The sequence below is a fragment of the Cibotium barometz genome, chromosome 17 (assembly GCF_041138505.1).
Source record: "Cibotium barometz isolate CiBa-2024 chromosome 17, ASM4113850v1, whole genome shotgun sequence".
Taxonomy (NCBI): domain Eukaryota; kingdom Viridiplantae; phylum Streptophyta; class Polypodiopsida; order Cyatheales; family Cibotiaceae; genus Cibotium; species Cibotium barometz.
In genome coordinates, this window is record NC_141062.1 from 9,372,808 (window position 1) to 9,391,325 (window position 18,518).

The following is an 18,518-nucleotide window of genomic DNA, read 5'->3' on the forward strand; positions in this document are numbered from 1 at the left end:
TAAAATTCAATTATTCTTAACTATTTTGCCATGTGGGGTGATTGAAAATTATGGTGCTTCTTGAGTTAATCAACACTTGAAATACATTATTCACAATCTTGATAGGAATATTAATAATTGAATCTTGGTTTTCAACCTTACCGGTATAAACAACAGCATTGACATGTGCATATTCTTCAATCTCCTCAGCCACAGTAGTAGAACTTTTCCTCTTGCTCCACAAGCGTTGTCATTACTTGAGAACCCACATATATTCTCTTATACATTTTGCCTTGTTTTCTGATCTCTTGTACATTTTACCTTGTTTTTTGATCTCTTGTATAGTCAATCTCTCACGCACCTCACATGATGCTAGCTTGTTTTTACACTCATTAGTTCATGAACCTTTTGTACACAATGAAAATCACACCGCACCTTTTCTATCATCTCTGGAAACAAATATGTGACCCATCTACAATCTCTTATTCTGCATAAAATTTTTCTTCTCATCATAAAATAGATTTGTGAGCCAGCCAATAGTCTCACGACATTGAAGCATCTTCCCGATCCTACATTGGATAGCATCATTAGTTCCTTGCTTGATGAGTAGAGGAGCATCAAGGCAAAGAGGGGAGACACAGCATCATCATCGACATCCTCTCAAGGGGGCACAGCATCATCATCGACATCCTCTCAGGGGGGCACGCTCTGCCCATGGATCATGGTAAGAAGAAGAAGGTCTCAAGTTTGATCAAGTGTACATATTATAAGAAGAAGGGTCATGATGAAGCTCATTGCTTCTTAAAAGATCCATCACTCATCAGGAAGTGTCACACTTGTGGAGAGATTGGCCATCTTGCACGAGATTGCACGAAGTCCCAGGATGTGAACATTTATGCAAGCACTTCACAGGATAATAGAGATGGAATCCTCTAGTAAAAGAGGAGCATGGTTGCATGAAGCATTGGGCTATGGACACATGTGCTCTACACATGCAGCTACACATGCAGTCTAGTCTTATATACACTAGAGATAATTGTGCAATGCTCATCATGGTGTGCCACATGTTGGCATTGAGAGGGGGTGTTGGAACCTCTTCTGTAATGTAAGCAGGATATTTGTCATGTGTGTGTGGACCTGCAAAGCATGTGTGCGTTTTGGAGTTTGGGATATTGAACCCAATGTTGTATATATTTGAAGTCACTCTTCGTAGTATGATAACCTTAATGTGAATCTAACATGAAGTTGGATAAGGCTCTCTCTCTCTCACACGTTAAATCTCCTTGCTTGCCTTTGTCTTTCATGGATTCTCTCATGTTCACTCTCACTTTGTTTTAACCCACATGCCTAGGTAGCACTCAGCTAATGCATAAGGCTCATGCATAGTCCTTATGCATACTATGCATAAATCTTATGCATATTATTCATCATAGCTTGCACGCATAGCATTCATAGCTTGCATAAGGCTATGCATTCGTATCCTGTGCATAAGCCTCATGCATAAGCCACATGAGGCTTATGTATTAGCCATATGGATAAGCCTAATACATAAGACTCATGTATGCAGCTTATGCACGAGGCTTATTTATAGAACCTCATTCATAAAGCTTATGTACCTGGCTTATGTATTAGCCATATGCATAAGCTTTATACATAAGGCTTGTGCTTATGGCTTTACACATGACGCTGAATATGCATATGGCTAATGCATAAGCCTCATGCACAAGCTTATGTATAAGACTATGCACATAGAGGATTATCGCTAATGCATAAGCTTTATACATGCTGCTTTTATAGATGAGGCTTTATGCACAAGTTTCATGCATAGCTTTATACACTAACCTCATACATGAGGCTAAGGCATATGGCCACCTCTTGAGAGGAGCTATGCTATCCATAAAGGGAAGAAAAAATAACAAATCCTAGAACAACTTACAAACCCTATAACATGTAAAATCATAAGAGAGGAAACATAAAAGAGACTCGAGATCTCTTACCTTACGAGGCTTGTATATGTGGATAACCTACAAAAATCAAACCAAATAAAGAAAAAATGGTATGAGTAATCCTAATCGTAATCCTAATAGAAAACATATACAAAACCCTAATATTAATAGAAATCTTAATGAAAGCTTTTGTATAACATAGAAAACTTATTAAATCTTAGCTTAACCCTAACCCTAGATTCTACATAGAAGCCCTAATAGAGAGCTTTGATGGAGAGTTCTCCATCAAAGATCTCTATTAGGGTTTCTATATAAAATCTAGGGTTAGGATTAAGCTTCAATGATAAGGAAAAAAGAAGAAAATAAAAAACTTAAAAGAGAGGAAAGAGAAGGGGAATACTCACAAGAAATCTTCATGGAAAGCTTGTTTGCATAGAAAATGCAGGAAAAGAGAAGACATACCTTGCTTGAGCTTGAGGAGGATAGGGTAGGAGAGGTAGAAGCGATAGATTAGATATGAACCTACAAAAAAACTCAGGTAGTTAGGACATTCAAATGATAAAATCGACACAACAGCAAAAGCAACGGGATTACTTTTTCTAGGCCATGTTGCTAAGCAGGATTTTATTTTTTTACAATGTAGCAATGTTTTTTCGCTGCTAAAAACGCTCGTGTGATGAGAAACGAAAAAATGATGCTTTTAGCAGCAAAAAAGCACTACTGAGCACTGCTTTTTCACTGCTTTTTCACTGCTTTTTCACTTATAAGCTAAACTAGAATTACTAAGACCATTTCTTTATATGTTTATTATACGGTAAGATATTTCTTTTCCCAATGCACCGACCTTTCTCAATGCACCAATAAATACATGCACATAAACAGTATTCCCATCAATACGTTTACCTTTAAATATTTTTCATAGGTCACTAAGTTGCAAAGATAAGTTACTGAATACAACCAAAGACAGCTATAAACTCTCTCAAAGTAAGCTTTAGATGAGCTGAATTCATTAAGCACTAGGGCGCTAATGTGACTGAACTCCAACAAATGAAACTTGTAGCTACCAAGGTTCAATAGTTATAGCATTAGCAATTTTTTCTCCAATCGAGGGTCTCAATCACCATATTCTAAATTTTTTCTCCAATCAAGGGTCTCAATCACCATATTCTCAACTTAACCCATGCTCAATGTTTCCTTGAAAAGTCCAAGAATACAACAATGTAGCCCAACCTAGTGGTAGCCTAATATACTTTAATGTAATCTCCTTAGGATAATACCTTTTAAAATATATTTATTTCCAAAAACAGCTTTACATCTTTACATTCAGACCCAACTCTTCAAATACTACATCTCCATGTTGAGAAAGTTACATCCTGTAACACAAAGGAAAACTGCCTTAGGAAATATATTGTTCCCCCAAAAAAAAAGGGTAATACCTTTTTAGAACTTTTTTTCCCCTTTAAAAAAAGAATTGAGGCATTTTGGAAAATTTTGGTCAATATAATCAGGCTCCTTGTCAAGATCCTAATGGCAGCTAGCCTGATTTCTCAGGTAGCTAGCTAGTTTTCTCAGCCAGCAAACCAGATAGCTGGCCAATCCCCTTGGCCAATCAGCTAGCTACTTTTCTAGATATTGTGTCAACCACTCGGCTAGTTGAGGATTATATAAGACATGCTTACATCTTCAGCAAGAGACAAAATTGGCCAATAAGAGCTTCCTCCCACAAGGCTGGCAGAGTGGAGCACCTAGAAACATACACTTTCTATGTCGTTGCCGGTCAACAAACCAAAAAAATAAAAAACTTGAATACAGAGGTTGCAACTTGCTCTGATCACGTTGAGACAAATACAAATACGTAACAAAAACTGTAGAGTATATGCACATCAGATTAGTGTTTTGCGTATTAAGCTTATCGAAAGTGCGCACCAGATGCGTATCAGATTACTATTTCGCCTCATTATAATAAGCTTGTCGAACGTGCGCACGGGATGTTCTCTGCAATATGCCTTGATCTGCGCGTCCTGCCTTGTCCATATTGAGCCTAAGATAACGCTTATTTTGTCTTGTTACTCAACATGCAGCCCATAACAATTGTTGATTTAACAAGCACTCGTGGGCACCTCGAAATGCGCCTTAGTCTAATTACCATATACGTTAATTAGGTCTCCCTTCGAGAACTTGCTGGAATCTTTGTTGATTATGACAACGCAAAATATGACAAACCATATCGTCTTAACAGAAATACATTTTATTGAGCCTGTTGAAAACCTTCCAATTGTAATTTGAAAGGAAATTGATCGTTTTGAGAACATATTTATTTTGCAAAATAAAACTAAAACTTCAAATTTTGGAAGAGGATTCTTCTCCTTTTTTCTATAAATTTGAGCAAGCTGTATAGGGTAAGTAAAACCTATCTAAGACCTATCTATTCCGTTCTTCTGAGAAAGCATTTATTTTGCAAAATATAACTAAAACTTAAAATTTTTGAAGAAAAATTTTCTCCTTTTATTATAAATTTGAGCAACCTCTACATGAGGCAAACCATCTTTTTTTCTTTTGTTAAAGAGAGTCACACTTAAAAAAAAACAAATTTACACAAGTTCTAAACTAAGTAGAACGTATCTTTTCAGAACGCTGTTGTATTAGCCAAGTTAAACATTTTCTTCAAAGCATGAGGCTAACCATCTTTTTTTCTTTTGTTCAGGAGAGTCACACTAAAAAAACACACACAAGACACGTGGCAATTGGAAATCCGTTCATCTAGTGCGGTACCCACTTTTGGGAGACCTCGGTCGCACTTGCCCTTAGCCCTCGACACCAAACAAATGACCTCAGAGCATGGTTGTGGCCACACATGAAGCCTATAATATCCATGGTAGCCATTGCTCCCATGCTAGAGACATCACTGCTTTGAAGAGTTGGATTGTGGATGAAGACGAGCCTATAATATCCATGATAGCCATTTCTCCCATGCTAGAGATATCAATGCTTTGAAGAGTTGGATTGTGGAATCCGATGAAGACGATGAACGTTGCGTGATGAAACATTGAAGAGATCATTGCTGAAAAAACTCTGCAGTTAATGTATTTATCATTGGTTGAAACCGATCAAAACATGACCGAAGTTAGACCTGTTCTTAAGAAAAACAATGAAATTCTTACAAAGGATTTTGAGCAAAGAGAACCTATTACACTCCGACCTTGTTTATTTTTCTAGCACTCTTGATGACGACTAACCATTGAAGGACGTCCACCACCCCTTCCAAGAGGGTTTCACATGTTGATGTGTGTGTGCCACACGTAGGTGGACATGGTGCAAATTCACATGTTGATGTGTGTGTGCCACATCTAGGTGGACATGGTGCAGGTCACGCACTCGGTGGGCATGGTGGTCAGCACACTCGCGCATAGGTTCCTCATTGAGAGTCGTGTGGGCTCTATATAGCAACAAGGCTAACGAATTTCTTCATTTACCTAGCTGTAATTGCGCTGTAATTTCTTCATTTACCTAGCTGTAATTGCGCTTTAATTAATCTCTATATTGTTGGTTCGGTTGATAATTAGCAACGCTTCTCAAAAAGCTGTGAAAGTGGTTATGGACCACGGTGTTTTGATCCATCTCAGACAATTTTCCTCAATAACCTTGTTTTACTATTTGCTCGCATTCAATACATCTCGTTTTCATGAGCAACTAGTTCAAAAGGCTTCAATAACAAGCATGAGAACTAAACCCTACTCAACATATACTTCCTTCACGAAAAATAACAGTTTTTATTGAGTTTTGATGCTAAAATGAAATAAAGCAATAGCGGCTTGTACAGTAGTCTATGCACTGCTTTGACAGACTTGAGTTTGATCCCAGAAACACCAAGGTATATCATGGTTGGATGGATCAGGTGAACTTGCTAAAAGGGATTCTTCAGAGTGGGATTCACCGCTCAAGCTACTGCAAGAGACTGCCTGAATCTCAAGCTCAGAAGAAGAAGCCATGGATGCTTGCAAGGAGATGGGTGTTGTAGCTTCAGTACATGTACTGATATAGTTTGAAGTGTTTTGCAGCTTGAAATCGATTTCTGCATGGTCTTCTTGCAAGAAGATATGCTCTTCCGGTGTGTATACGAGAGAGGCATTAAATGATGGTGGCACATTGATGGTTGCGTGATTAACTATTTTACATTTCTTGGATGGCGGGGGCAAGTTAGCCATCATAAGAGAAGAGGGTGCAGACATGGAGCGAGTTATACACTGCCCTTCATTGTATAAGTAGACGTTGTTTGGACTGAAGAGAGAGTTCTCTTGCTGGCAAAAATCAAAGCTTGCATTATGTGAATTGTAGTGGCTTGGGTCTAAATTGGATGTATAAGAAAGGCCACTCATCATAGAAGAAAAAGGACTCTCCTTTCCCGGAACCTCTGTATTGAAGATGGAGTTTTCTAGAGGACTGTCTAGTGAAGAATTGCCTGATGAAATCTCATTGAATTCAAGTATAGGCGGTGTAGAAACGTGGTTAAACATCTCCATTCCTTGCATTTGTGAGGCACCATAGCTATGATCCATTGACAAAGAAGGCACTACAAAGCTTGGTTTTATGCTGGGTCTTGAAGTGAAGGAAGGGGGGCAGAAGCTCCTGCTTCTAGCTAATACACCTCCGATCAAATTTGGTGCCCTACCATAGATCTCTGCAAGGGCTTTGGATACCACGTCACTAGTGTCCCCAGAGCCATTGCCACTTGTGTATCTTGCATTGCCTGCAATGTTAGATTGAAGATTAGCATTTAAATTAGGGTACTTGAGAGTTTTGTTCAGCTTCTCCCTGAGGGCTCCATAGATGCCTTCGTTGAGGTGGTGGTGATCAGGCCGAAGGGGGGTATTGTTACCCATATTAGTGGCCATGTTATGCGTGTTAATGTTAGAGGCTGGATTAATGTGGGATAATGGTGATTCGAATTGCAAGGAGTGTGGCTTTGAAGGTGGGAGGTGATCATTAGGGTGAAAGTTTGCAGGCTGCAATTTGCCAGCTACACGTTGGAGGAACATGTAGGAGGCTCGAGAGGCAAATCCAGAGGCTTGATCAGCAGGAGAGGAGAGTGGAGGGGCAGCAAAATTGGTCCTTGTGTTGGCACCTCGGAGTGCTCTCGCAGCTTCATCATAAGCCCTTGCAGCCTCCTCAGCACTATCAAAGGTCCCGAGCCACAGCCTTATCTTCTGCGTTGAGTCCTTGATCTCTGCTACCCACCTCCCTGATGGCCTTTGCCTCACCCCCACAAACCTCTTTGGTGGCCTTGGAGCTGTCCCTTTGATATTTTCTTTTTTGTTCCTATTAGTATTGTTTGCATCAGTGATTCTAGTAGTAGCAGCAGTAGAAGCTTCTGCTGTTGTTGTGGTGATATTCACCTGGGTTGGAGCTTCGTCTAATTCGTTTATGGACCTTGCAGCCTCCTCTTGATTTGAGCTCAGAGAAATGTTCAAGTTTACATCATTGCTACCTGGCTTTGATGATGAGCTGAGGTGGTCCATTTCCGAATGATCAATGGCATGCATTAATCATAAGAAACAGTTATTAAATATGGTATTTAACTCAAAACACAAGCAATGGTCAAGGTTATGCAGACATCAACGTTAACATGAATCGACGGTATGGAAACAGAAGGAGAGGAGCCGCCAGGATAAACAGCACAATTGTTTGATTAGCAACAAGTTCACAGCATAAGCATAATTAGTAATGGTTTGCATTTGAGCATTGAAAAACAATCACCATCGAATTGGCTGGCATTTGAGCATGAAAACAATCAGCATGAAAATTTAAAGAGAGGGATAGTTGAGAGAATTAAAGGAATCAGCAATAATATAAGAAGGTAATTAGGGTTCAGGAGACGATGTGATCAAGGTGTAGGAGCATGAAATACACAGGAAGAGAAGAGAGTCGAAGACACAAGGACAAAAACACAAAGGGAAGACAATGAGAGAGACAGAGAGAGAGCCTCGAAATGGAAGAGTGATAACTATAATGACAGGACGGAATCGAGGTGGGTATATATATTAATATAGATTAAGTTTTTGTTTAGACGCGAAATTAGGGCGATTTGTGAAATTTCCATGCAACGTGAAGCGGCATCACCCCATCATGATCCATGCATGCAAACATCTATGACGCTACGTCCACCCGCCTCGCCCCAATGCATACGACACTCGTCTTACCCAATCATCATCCCCTGGCCCGCGTGCCACGTCCACTCCCCCTCCCCTTGCTCTCTCCACCGCCGCCCGATCTCTTCCACGTGTCCCCTGCTACGATGCCACCGAGAGCCCTTCTCAAACCTCCACGTGGGGGATTTCCGGCTACATGGCCAAAAAACCCCCTCTCTCCCTCCATAATTAAGGTCTACATTCTCGTTCACATGATTGTTTATTTGTTCATGTCAACATTAGAATGTCTTGTTTTGGCATCTAATATTACTCAAATGCACACTAGACAATACCTCGTTCTTCTTCAATTCTCAAATCACTCTAAACACTTAAGAGGATCCATAAGATAAACTTACATGCCAAGTGACTTCACAACTAGCTAGATGCACAACCTAAGATCGGCACTTCATATCTCATCTTGGATCTCTTAATAGCCATCAAGTTTAGGTATCCAAGGTAAAAAAGAAGCACACATTGTTTTTTAAACCACTAAGGTAATTGTCAACAGCGATTCAACGTACAAGATAATATATGTTTATTTTGTGTAAGAATGTTAAATCAAGCATCCTTGGCAAGAAAACCTCTTACAAATGTAATAATGTTCCATAGTTTGATTTACTTGAACAAGAGCTTCCTTCAAGCACCTTCTAATAAAACAAAACATTGTTACCTTTCTTACCATGTAAGCATACACCCAAACTATTAGGTGGATGGAAGCACAGTAAAGAAGACTAAAGAAATTTCCCTTACATGTGTGCTTGATAGCACAAAAAGAAAAGTTTAATTTTAAAAAATCAAGGAAAATAGTTTATTTTTCAACCAATTTGTAATGGCAATACTGTCAACTATTTTGAATGGTAATTATCAAGTAATGTGACTATTTGAATTTTGGCTACCTCTGTGCTACAACAATCTCCAATTTTTTTATTATTGTTTCTCATCCTTACTTTATAATGTTCTCATTTTTTGGCCTCTCTTTTCTTATGAGCTTAACACAATCTATTGATTTCATCCTTTCTTCTACACTCAGTAACAACCATTATTGTGTTGCTTCCAACGACGAGGTGTCATTGAGTGAAAACTATTGACATCCAATGGCATGTCTCTTTATTATTGTGACAATGGAAGAAGCTATTCCCAAAAGTTTCAAAAGAATTACAATATTATACACAGAATTTATAGCGAAGACTAGAAAAAATTCATGGGTGTACAAAAGTATATTCCTTTAGGTATAAGGAAAAAGGAAACAATGCAAAGATACGTTGAGAATTGAACTAAAAGAGCTAGTTTTTTTGGACATAGAAAACTCGTATGTGTTGCCTAATAAAAAGTTATTTGTCATCAAAGAAAGCAGTACTTGAACACCCTCACACTAACCACAAGTATATGAATATGTCCTAACCACAAATATATGACTATGTCCTAACCACAAATATATGACTATGTCCTAACCACAGGTATACAACTATGTCCTAAGCATTCTTCATGACTAGTTGTACTTTTTCAACTAAGTAGTGGCATTTTTTAGCTCAATAAATGATTCATATATGAGTTTGTGCTATGTATCTACAGAAGTCCTATATAGCAGTGTCTCTATGCCTCTATCCATAAGTCTCCACTTTGTGCTACTCTACTACATATCAATGCAAGATGGTGTTCTATAATACTCTCTATGCTTCATATCATTATATATATAAAATTTTAAGGGAGTGCTATGTAGTAGTCTGAGGCATTGTAAGCAATTAAAAACAATACTATATAGCCCTATTTAGAATTGTCTATAATTCATGCCATTATGTGCTATATAAAAATATGTTATAGACAACTTTGAATAAATTTCATAGAGCCTTGTGTGCCTATAATTTTGTACTAGAACATGCATTGTTGTGACGGAAAACAACGAACCTCGAGAAATGTGTCGAACAAAAAGTAGAGGGGCGAGAGAAAAACACCAGATTGGGTACAAACTGCCTTCCAAGTGTTTGCCAAAATTATTCTTGCTTGAGTATTTATAGTTTTATTATTACTAAAAATAGGTTACAAGTCTATTTTTGCCCGAGCTTGCTCTACAAGCTTTCTTTTACAAAAATTAGGTAATAAAATATCAAAAATATATCCAAAAATCTCACTCCCATGATAGTCCTCTTGGTTGTAAATATCAGCGCACTCGGGTGATTAAACACATTAATCATGCCAAAAGTATCCTTGCTTGAGTATTTATAGTTTTATTATTACTAAAAATAGGTTACAAGTCTATTTTTGCCCGAGCTTGCTCTACAAGCTTTCTTTTACAAAAATTAGGTAATAAAATATCAAAAATATATCCAAAAATCTCACTCCCATGATAGTCCTCTTGGTTGAGAAGACAACCATCCTTGGTTGTAAATATCAGCACACTCGGGTGATTAAACACATTAATCATGCCCATCTATAAGAAATGATCGCATAGGCGTCCCTATTTGACAAAAGAGTTTATGACTAACATACCCTCTTGGAGCACACATAACTAATTAACACACAGTGAATCCTGACAATATACCAGTGCACACACCTGATTAATACATAGTCAACCCTCATTTAAACCAAAATATCTAGCCCGAAAGTCAAAAAATACCAAGCTCCAATGGCTTCTGCAAAAACCTTAAAGGCTTACAAAAAGATCATTAATGAATTTATCATGTATAAAAATTATATTGGTACTTACATTTCATGGTAAGACAACAAAACCACATGGAAGGAGTCCATGTTAGTAGGGAACTGATTCAAGATATTCAAAAATATGACATTTGGATCATGTAGGCGTGTCAACAAGTGGGTCTAGTAGAAGCACACAACTCTGCCCTGGAAATGGTAGATTTCCTACAATCATTCTGTAAGAAAAGAAAGAGATCAATCCTGCAGGATGAAAAGACGTTAAGATTGTACAAGTGTCTCTTACTAAAATAAGAAACACTCTCATCAAAGAATAGGAAGCATGATTGAGTCTGTCACCTCGCGAGACGAGAGTTTTGCAAAACTACTACACCATGCTGACAAAATGCAAAAATCTGGTTTCTTGCATAACATATAAACGAATTTCAAAACTCAGCCTGAGAAATTGCAATGCCTCTTCATTCTGTGCATCAAGGTCATCCAAAAATTGTTGTCTTAGAGCCCTCTGGCATAATGCTTTGAGATGTTCACAACAACCTATTCAGCTTCTTATTGTGCTTGTTGTTCAGCTGTGCATGTTCTCTCTCTGCAGGTCGCACTGTACTCTGGGGGGCTTCACCTAAAAATATGTAAGTGAGCACATGACTTCATCAGGAGGGGTATATTAATTCAAAAAAGTTACAAAATTACATTTAGCTCTAGGAGGGGTTTTTTAACCAATTTTGACAAAAAACCATAAGTTTATGAATAAAAAGGGGTCATTTTATTCATAAAAGTATGTAAGTGGAAGGGGTTTTTTAAATACCCCTTGAACACACATGATACACAAAATTTCTTAGAGGTGAACCCCTGACACTATACTGGTAAATCCCTCTTCATCTCGAGTTTTCCTGTAATTTGGAGGGCTTTGAGAACAAAGCCATCTTCTTTCCTAGACAAGGGTCACTGGTTGCCCTCCTAGCAACCTTTTTTGTTCGGGCAAAAAGGAAGTAGTGGATGAAATCAAATAAGAATGGTTAGAATAAGAGCAATTCTATATAACTCACCACAATACGAATATGTCAAATGTTTCTCCCACGCCGAAGGAACACTATTGTGTTGTGGTGATTTCTAAGAAAGTAATATAGTATAAAAATTATGAAATAACAAAAATAAATATTCTGAATGAATTATTTTTTGTATTAAGATAGAATCACCACAACACTAATAGGCCATTTCTATGTGCACAAAGACAGTCCTATCACGTTGTGGTGATTCGGATGGAAGTCAAAGAAAAAAGGTTATTTTTGTCCCATTAAGATAGATTCACCACAATGCTAATAGGCTATTTCTACATGCACATAGCCATATCACGTTCTGGTAATGTATATAGTATAAACCTTATGAAATAACAAAAATAGATATTTTGAATGAATTATTTTTGTGTATTAAGATATAATCATCATCGGTGGCTCAGAAGTGGTTTTACTTTGTTGGGGCAGGTTACATTGGGTTGTGGGGTCTCTCTCTCTCTCTCTCTCTCTCTCTCTCTCTCTCTCTCTCTTTGAGATTTTCACATGGCTCCTCACTCTTTGGAGCCTCACATCTTCTCTTTTCTTCAGTCTTCTTGTCGTGGCAGCTTCTCTCCACGCGTCCATGTCTTTCTCTTCTTTCAGTCTTCTTGGGGCAGCTTCTCTTCTTGTGGCAGCTTCTCTTTTCGTGTCCATGTCTTCCTTCAATTCTTCCTTTAGATCTTCTTCTCAGTGTGGATCCTCTTCTTGGAAAGAGATATTCTTCTTCTTCCATGGCTGGGGCCATGAGCTTGTCCGTAAGATCTTCTTGCTCCATGTGAGCAACATGTTTCAATGTTTTGCTGACAGTTCCTTTGGTTTTTTGATGTTTATCTTGTATCATTATGCAATGCAAATCCAAATTTATGTGGGATGTCTTACCTCTTTCTGGACAAGGGCAGTGTCTGATCCCATTTTTACACTGATGCAATGTGCCCAATACATAATGCGTATAGCATTCATTCTTATGCACATTCCCAAATGCAACTCTGGCTGTGAATAATCTTGATTTTGAGTGAGATTTATAGGCATTAATCAAGGGTTAAATGCAAAATGATGAGTATAACACCATATTGGGAAATATGGGAATTTCCCATAAGTTTGGGACACGTGGTCAAAACTTTTGATTTGCCATAACTTGAACACCATTACTCCAAATTGTGCGCTTTAAAGCTTCATAGATCTCTCTTTTCAAGCGCTTTCCAATGATAGGTCACATGATAGGGTTTTGAGAAACTTATAGACATGTTAATCGGGTCCCACCTTTTTAGTATTACAAAAATGGGACTTGGGAGATTCCCAAACTCACGAATATGGTGTTGTATCACAATTTTATCAGCACAATTTTACCAGAAATTACATTAAATCAAGGGTAACCAATTTGTACGGGATGGTTGGAGTATCAAACCAACTCCGAATTGTAATATAAATTTTACCAGAAATTACATTAAATCAAGGGTAACCAATTTGTACGGGATGGTTGGAGTATCAAACCAACTCCGAATTGCAATATGAAGTTATAACACCATATTGGGGAATATGGGAATTTCCCACAAGTTTGGGACACATGGTCAAAAGTTTAGATTAACCATAACTTGAACACCACTAATCCAAAATGAGCGCTTTATAGCTCTTTAGATTCCATTTTTCAAGCGCTTTCCAACGATAGGTCATATGATAGGGTTTTGAGAAACTTGCAAACATGTTATCCATGTCCCCTTTTTTAAGTATTCAAAAATGGGAATTAGGAAATTCCCAAATTCACTAATATGGTGTTTTATAAGGATCTGTATCAGATACCTAATGGTAAATTTGAACCCTCAATTGCACCAAAATATAGTAGCATTGATTAATCATTGATTAGCAAATTAATCCACTGTTTTGTGTGCAAAAAACAGAGTATGTGGAGAGTTCAGATCTGGTGCCTTAGACTTTAAATGAGCTCAAATGCTTTCAAAGCCATCAATAGCAATGAGTCTAGTAGAGGATTAAGCCAATAAATACAAGATTTGACCAAATATTGAAAGCTTAATCTCTGTTTTACCAAAGTCACCTACAGATTTGATGAAAAGCTTGGATCTCACTGTAGACTTGATCAAATTGAATTCTGTCTTCACCAGCTTGTAGAGCATGCTTGAAAACCCCCGGGGCTAAGAGGAATTAGAGCAATTTGATTTGTGAAAGTAGAACTCTTTGATTTGCTTGCAGAAAAAAGGCACCCAGAAATTAGCGAAAATCGTGAGCTTCCGTCTCGGCGGTTTGACGTTTCGTCTTGATGGGCTGAATCGTGGGAATGATGGCTATTTGTGGCTAGAAGGAATTGGCCTAATATTAAGTGTGCAAGGAGCTAGAGCTCCTCCACCAGCTGAGGGTACAGAAAGCTAGTAAAAAAGAGGGAAAATTATAATTTTCTACTAATCCTAATTAGCAAAATAATTAGCAAGATAATGAGCTCACAAAATTATGGATTCTAGGCATGGCTCTGATACCATGTTGAAATTAGAGCAATGTGATGAGCTATGGTGGATCAAACAGTAGAATCAACATCATTAACAAAGTGATTAGCAAATAAGAATCAACATCATTAACAAAGTGATTAGCAAATAATTGATGTAATTAGTGGGTAATTAACAAATAGATTAATGTAGACATGGATACTCAAAAAACAGCAAATTCTCATTAGGGCAATGCCTCAATTTATAGAGTTTACATCCAAGCATCTAATCCCACTGATTTCTCCTTGATTCACTCCACCTCTTTTGCTTGATTCTCTCCACCTCTTCACTTTTCCCAGAATATCTCCCAGAATATCTCCACACTTCCTAAATCTTCTCATGCTACCCTTTATTCTCTCCCACTAGATTCTTCTCACCTTTTCATAGGTTCTTTCACATTTACACATTCTCTTTTACACCCTCTAACCAAGGGCTTGTTCCCGCACACACCCTATTCACTTGTATATTTCAACAATTATAAGTGGGACCATGAATGTTATCAGCACCTTATGAGTCGTCATTTTCATCTCATGTATCAGTATTAGATGAATCATCATTGGCTATGGGGACCAAAGTGCGCAGGCATTGCCACATCTCTACATGTAACCTACTCTTGTATCTTCTCCATTTACCCTCCATAATACAAGGAGTAGAAAACCACAACAATATCCTTGACTGCAACGCAATAGTATTAGTTTTAGAATATCCATTTACACAATGCATAGACCGTGAACCTTTTACCGTCATACAATTCCACTTATGGATTCTATTAATATCACCTTCTTTTACTTGTTGCCAAAAACTTTTTAAAGGGTTTTAGAAAATATTCGCCTAATTTCGGACATTTTAGGGAATGTTTCGTACAAACATTCACCCCATTTTTTGAAAACATTGCCCTATTTTAGGGCATTTTTGAGGAGTAATTGCCAACCCACCTACACTTATATATTCATGGAGGCATCTTATTTTTTTACACTCGATAGGGGTTTTCATGTCCAATTGTTGTAATGTTTTTGCTTTCCTCATCTTTTGGCAACATTATGCACCTAATGTTTTTGCCAGTGCTGTAGTGATTTGAAAACTTTGGAGTCTACTTCTCCCTTAATGCTTCCTCTACTAGTGTTGTAATGATTTGGAAACTTTGCGAAATCACTACAACACAATAGGGTTCTTCATGTCCAATTTTTGGATCCTTCTCACATTGTAATGATTTGGTAAACTTTTCCAAATCACTACAACACCGATAAGGGTAGTCATGTCCAATTGTTGGACCCTTATCGTGTTGTAGAGTGATTTGGAAACTTTGTCAAATCACTACAACGCTATAGAGGTTGTCATTTCCAATTGTTGGAACCTTATCGCATTGTAGTGATTTTATTTTCCTACGGCTCTCTTCCTGTCAGTCCAGACTCTTTCTCTCTCTAGAGAAAAAAGGCTCGAATTTGTTAAATCCTTATCACATCATAGTGATTTGTTTTCCCTATTCTTTTAGCAACATTATGCACCTAATGGTTCTACCATTGTTGTAGTGATTTACAAAATTTGGAGTGTAATTATCTCCTAATGATTTTGCTAGTTGGGACATCCTCTAAGATAGTGACCCATCAACCTCACATAAATTCCTAACTTCTTATTTCTATTGACATGTGCTAAAGGATGAGTGATGTAGATAGAATGCCCCATAATCTAGCCCTGCCACTTGAGCCATTCCAGAAGTGGGGTCTGGACTTTGTCAGCCCATTCAAACTAGATGCTCATAGGACATGAAATAAATACATTTTGGTGGCCTTGATTATTGCACAATGGGTAAAGGCCAAGGCCCTTAGAGACTGCAGGGCGTCATCTATACCAAAGTTTCTTTATGAAATCATAATGACAAGATTCGGATGCCCTATAGAGATAGTCAGTGATCAAGGGAATCACTTCATCAATGAAGTAATGAGGAAACTGACGGAGTAGCACATGATAATACACAAGAAATCGGTAGTCTACTACCCACAAACCAATGGGCAAGCAAATTCCACCAATAAGATCATCAAGGGAATTGTGATCAAGACAGTAAATGAGAATAGGAACGACTGGGACACGAAGTTACACTCGGCATTATTTGCTTTATGGACAGCTTATAAGAATGCAACAAGACTTACACCATTCAGTATGGTGTATGGACTAGAAGCAATATTGCCCATGGAGTTCCTAACACATAGTCTTAGGATAACAGTGGCTGAAAGGCTCTCTTCAAAAGAATCAGAGATGCACATGATTGAACATCTCCTGAAGCTTGATGAAAGAAGACTATACAGCGCTTAGATAGCAAAACTTGTGCAAAAGAGAAGAAAGCTGCAGGTGGACAGGAACACAAGGTTCAAGATCTTTAAGGAAGGAGATGTTGTCCTACTATTTACATCAAGAATGGGACCCCACCCAAGAAAATTGAAAATGAGATGGAAAGGCCCATACAAGATTGTTAGAAAGCTAGGGAGAGGAACTTTTGAGCTAGCGAGTCTGGATGGTGAAAAACTCAAGAAGTTGGTAAATGGGTACAGGTTGAAGCCCTATTATGAAAAGATGCCAGATGAAGGGAGAAAGTGTTCAAAAGGGATTAAGAATCATGGTCTAGAGATAATTGAGAAACCAAAATCCAACCAGCAGCGCAGGAAGAAGAATAGGATTGCAGAGGATTTAAAAATACTAAAGAAAATAGCCCAAAATTAGACCCCCCATGTGTAAATATGATAGTGGTGTGTACAGATACCGAGGAGCCAGGTGGCAGTAGCATGGTGAAAAGATGAAGGGGGGAAGAGAGCTTGAGCTCTTGCAAGCACACACACACACTCACAAAACCCTAATAGAGAACACACAAGGTGAGAGGCTGAAAATCTTCTTCATCTCTACTCAACACTCAACACACCATATACAAGAATAAGAGTACACACAATATGAAAGGTACTCAACCAATACATACACGGGTTCTCTATAGTGTGAACCCGACTAAATGAGCTGGCGCTATAACTATGCCAGTCTCTAGAATGGCTGTCACACAGCCTGTCATCCCACTGGCAGCATATCTCCCATGATCTCACCAACCATGCCAGCGGTGTAAGTGTGGGGCCTATCCCCCAGGCGGGTCATCAGTGGCCACCGCCTCACTAGACGAGCTCGATATCTCAACACTCCCCCTCGAGCTCAACTCCATCTCATGTACACCAAGCGAAGCCCTGAATCTGCGGAGCTTCTCTGTACCCAATGCTTTGGTGAAGATGTCAGCTACCTGATCCTCTGTGCTGACATAGACAAGGTCAAGGTCTCCTGCCAAGACCTTCTCTCTGACGAAGTGGTAGTGGACCTCTATGTGCTTCGTACGAGCATGAAAGACTAGGTTCCTGGCCAACTGTGTACTGCTAATGTTGTCACAGAAAATGACAACTTGTCTATCCACTGATAGACCCAAATCTGCAAGTAGCTTTCTCAACCAAGCTACCTCACATGCTGCCATAGCAGCTCCTCTGTACTCGGCTTCTGTACTCGATAGAGCAATCGTAGGCTGCTTCTTGCTGCTCCAAGTCACAGCAGCACTCCCCAAAGAAAACATGAATCCACTAGTAGATCTTCTATCTGAGATACTACCAGCCCAATCAGCATCTGTGTACCCATGTACACATATCTCTGTCCCAGTCTCATAGAATAGTCCACAATGCAAAGTAGACTTCACATACCTCAGTATGCGTCTCACTGCATCCAAATGCAGTTTCCGTGGAACCTGCATAAACTGACTCACCAACCCAACAGCATAGCTCAAATCTGGTCTGGTGATCGTCATGTAGATCAAACTTCCTACTATGCTCCTGTACATAGTAGGATCCTCCAAGATCTCTCCTGAATCTGCACTCAACTTGCCATTCTGATCCAATGGCACAGAAATAGGCTTACAGCCTGTCATACCATACTTGGACAACATGTCCAAGCCATACTGTCTCTGCAGTAATCCAATACCATGTGGTGACCTAATCACCTCAATGCCCAAGAAATATCTGAGCTCCCCCAGATCCTTCATCTCGAACTTCTGTCTAAGCAGGATCTTTACATCAAAGATCTCTGCATCATGGTCCCCCGTAATGATCAAGTCATCTACATAGATGACAACAAGCACAACCCCTCTATCACCATGTCTCACATACAGCGAGAAATCTGCATTGGCTACATGAAAGCCAA

The 18,518-nt window shown here is 38.7% G+C and overlaps 1 protein-coding gene across 1 annotated transcript; it reads right to left on the reverse strand.

Annotated features, from left to right (window-relative positions):
* Positions 1 to 4,647: 4,647 nt before the first annotated feature.
* Positions 4,648 to 7,898, reverse strand: LOC147629649 (uncharacterized). Its single transcript, XM_086811929.1, has 3 exons — positions 5,758 to 7,898; positions 5,399 to 5,402; positions 4,648 to 4,997 (listed from the first exon to the last, which is right to left on the reverse strand). The coding sequence occupies exons 1-3, from the start codon at positions 7,463 to 7,465 to the stop codon at positions 4,787 to 4,789; spliced, it is 1,923 nt and encodes a 640-aa protein (XP_086668055.1). The 5' UTR covers positions 7,466 to 7,898; the 3' UTR covers positions 4,648 to 4,786.
* Between the last annotated feature and the right edge of the window lie 10,620 nt (positions 7,899 to 18,518).

Bases quoted from the DNA above. Each gene is read 5' to 3' on its own strand.
- LOC147629649 (XM_086811929.1), bottom strand. From the start codon at position 7,465: ATGCATGCCATTGATCATTCGGAAATGGACCACCTCAGCTCATCATCA.